Consider the following 2,713-nt stretch of genomic DNA (forward strand, 5'->3'; position numbering starts at 1 on the left):
TTAAAATAACAAAAAACAACAACATCAACACTCAAAGTTTATAACTGAAAAAGAATCCATCATTTTCTATGTAAAATACATAGGGAGACTACAAGAGCAGTTAGTAGGGTTCACTTCAATATTGATGGTACAATTGTTTTCATTTTTGGTGTGATATACATATTATTAAGGTACCTGTAATCAACGAAGTCGTTAACAAATAAAGCCATAGCAATTTGGTGCATAAATAGTTCAGAGAAATGTGTTTGAAAAACTGGTAATTATATAGCTAAAGCTTTATTTTAAGTTGTATGGTCTGGTCATTAGATAAAAGGATAATTCATTTCGCCTCTCTAATTGGGCAGAGTGTGACCTAGATTCGTGACCCGTTACCATACAAACAACAACAACAACAAAAATTCATTTCCATGGTCCATTACCGTAAAAAAAAAGAAATTATGTTCCACAATTTGGGGTTGTGGGTGCTATTCGGGTTTTAATTATCCTCAAAATGGCTTCTATTTCTACTTAGATGACGTCACAAACCTTACTTTGGGATCACCTGATAGAGCAGTTCTTCACTCTTCTTCTTCTCTTCCAAGAAGGCAGATGTTTTTTCTTCCACTAGTTGTTCCAGATTGGTAGCATACTGTTCCATTCGAGTCAACAGATTGTCCAGAAAATTCCCACTCCCCATTCCCCTATGGAATATGAAACAATTAAGGCTTTTTAATAAAGGGAGTCCCGAAGTGATGTTTACTATTTACAAATGCCATGAAAGTATATATATATATATACAAGTAGTGTCTGTTGAAAGTAGCCACATGTTACATCTTGACACGAGTTCTATGCTGCAAATGCAAAAACCGAAGTAAAACAATATGCTCTACCAAGTAATGCGACATTTTATAGGGCTGCCAAAGTCTTCCATCAGAAGTTACCAAAGTCTTCCATCAGAAGTTATCAAATTAATTTGTTAGGCTTGAACATACAAAGTAACGGTTTGTTTGTTTGAAGTTAGCACAAAGCTACACAATGGGCTCTCTGTGCTCTGCCCACTATGGGTATCAAAACCCGGCCTCTGGCGTTGTAAGTCCACAGACATACCGATGTGCCATTGATGAGCCTATTCCATGGTTGTATGATTATAGTTAAGCGTGAAGTTATACAATGGGCTATCTGGTCTGTGCCAACCACGGTATCGAAACCCGATTTTTAGCGTCATATGTCTGCAGATTTACTGTTGATCTACGGGAGGGAGCTTGTTATAAACCACAAACACTAACAATAATATGTAGAAATTCTGTTCTGTCAAACGACCCTGTGACGTAACTCGTTTTTCACAGTATGGTTTATTCCAAAAATAGCAACAGAAAACGAGAATATAAAGTCTGGGTTTTACACTAATGGCTTTCTGAATAACAGTAATTTCTCGGTATATCGAGAGTTATGTTCTGTTGGTCGGTACATAGAGGGTTATGTTCTGTTGGTTGGTACATAGAGGGTTATGTTATGTTGGTCGGTACATCGAGGATTGTGTTATGTTGGTCGATACGTCGAGGGCTGTGTTATGTTGGTCGGTACATCGAGGGTTATGTTTTGTTGGTCGGTACATCGAGGGTTGTGTTATGTTGGTTGGTACATAGAGGGTTATGTTTTGTTGGTTGGTACATCGAGGGTTATGTTGTGTTGGTCGGTACAACGAGGATTGTGTTATGTTGGTCGATACGTCGAGGGTTGTGTTATGTTGGTCGGTACATCGAGGGTTGTGTTATGTTGGTCGGTATATCGAGGGTTGTGTTATGTTGGTCGGTATATCGAGGGTTGTGGTATGTTGGTCGGTACATAGAGGGTTATGTTTTGTTGGTTGGTACATCGAGGGTTGTGTTATGTTGGTTGGTACATCGAGGGTTATGCATGTAAGTGATAACACTTCTGTGACCGCGACAAGTACAATGTACACCTAACACCAGGTGGCTTGTAGACTTTCGCTACACGTCCCTATTCTAACGCCCTTGGCTAAATGTCGCTATTGTAACATCCTAGGCTACATGTTACTATTCTAACATTCTAGGCTACATGTAAATATTCTGACATCCTTGGCTCAAGACAGTATTTGAACGCCCTTGGCTACGTGCCACTATTCTAAATAGTAAGTTTGATTTGATCAGTCAGTCACTTACGATTACTGACATCCTAGGTGTTGATTTTATAGGCTTAAGAAATTACCTAAAACTTTCGGCAGGTATCTAAGATAACTATTTACTATTTATCAGTAACAACTTTACTTATTGTTAAACATAACCTTACTTGGCAGATTCTTACTGACGATTGTTAAATATAACCTTACTTGTCAGATTCTTATTGACGATTGTTAAATATAACCTTACTTGGCAGGTTCTTATTAACGATTGTTAAACACAGCCTTACTTGGCAGATTCTTACTGACGATTGTTAAATATAACCTTACTTGGCAGATTCTTACTGACGATTGTTAAATATAACCTTACTTGTCAGATTCTTACTGACGATTGTTAAATATAACCTTACTTGGCAGGTTCTTATTGACGATTGTTATACATAACCTTTCTTTGCAAGTTCTTATTGACGATTGTTAAACATAACCTTACTTGGCAGATTTTTACTGACGATTGTTAAATATAACCTTACTTGTCAGGTTCTTACTGACGATTATTAAATATAACCTAACTTGTCAGGTTTTTACTGTTGAATG

General features: G+C 37.4%; 1 protein-coding gene across 1 annotated transcript in view; it reads right to left on the reverse strand.

The window, feature by feature from the left end:
- LOC106468249 (atrial natriuretic peptide receptor 1-like) overlaps positions 1 to 2,713 on the reverse strand; it is a gene marked incomplete at its 5' end in the record, with an annotated part of 18,083 nt that overhangs the window by 11,584 nt on the left and 3,786 nt on the right. Inside the window, one exon of the mRNA XM_013928666.2 lies at positions 531 to 680. Coding sequence (XP_013784120.1) covers positions 531 to 680 — 150 coding nt within the window. The remainder of the gene's footprint in view (positions 1 to 530; positions 681 to 2,713) is intronic.

This window comes from Limulus polyphemus, unplaced genomic scaffold (assembly GCF_000517525.1).
Source record: "Limulus polyphemus unplaced genomic scaffold, Limulus_polyphemus-2.1.2 Scaffold2934, whole genome shotgun sequence".
NCBI classification, from domain to species: Eukaryota; Metazoa; Arthropoda; class Merostomata; order Xiphosura; family Limulidae; genus Limulus; species Limulus polyphemus.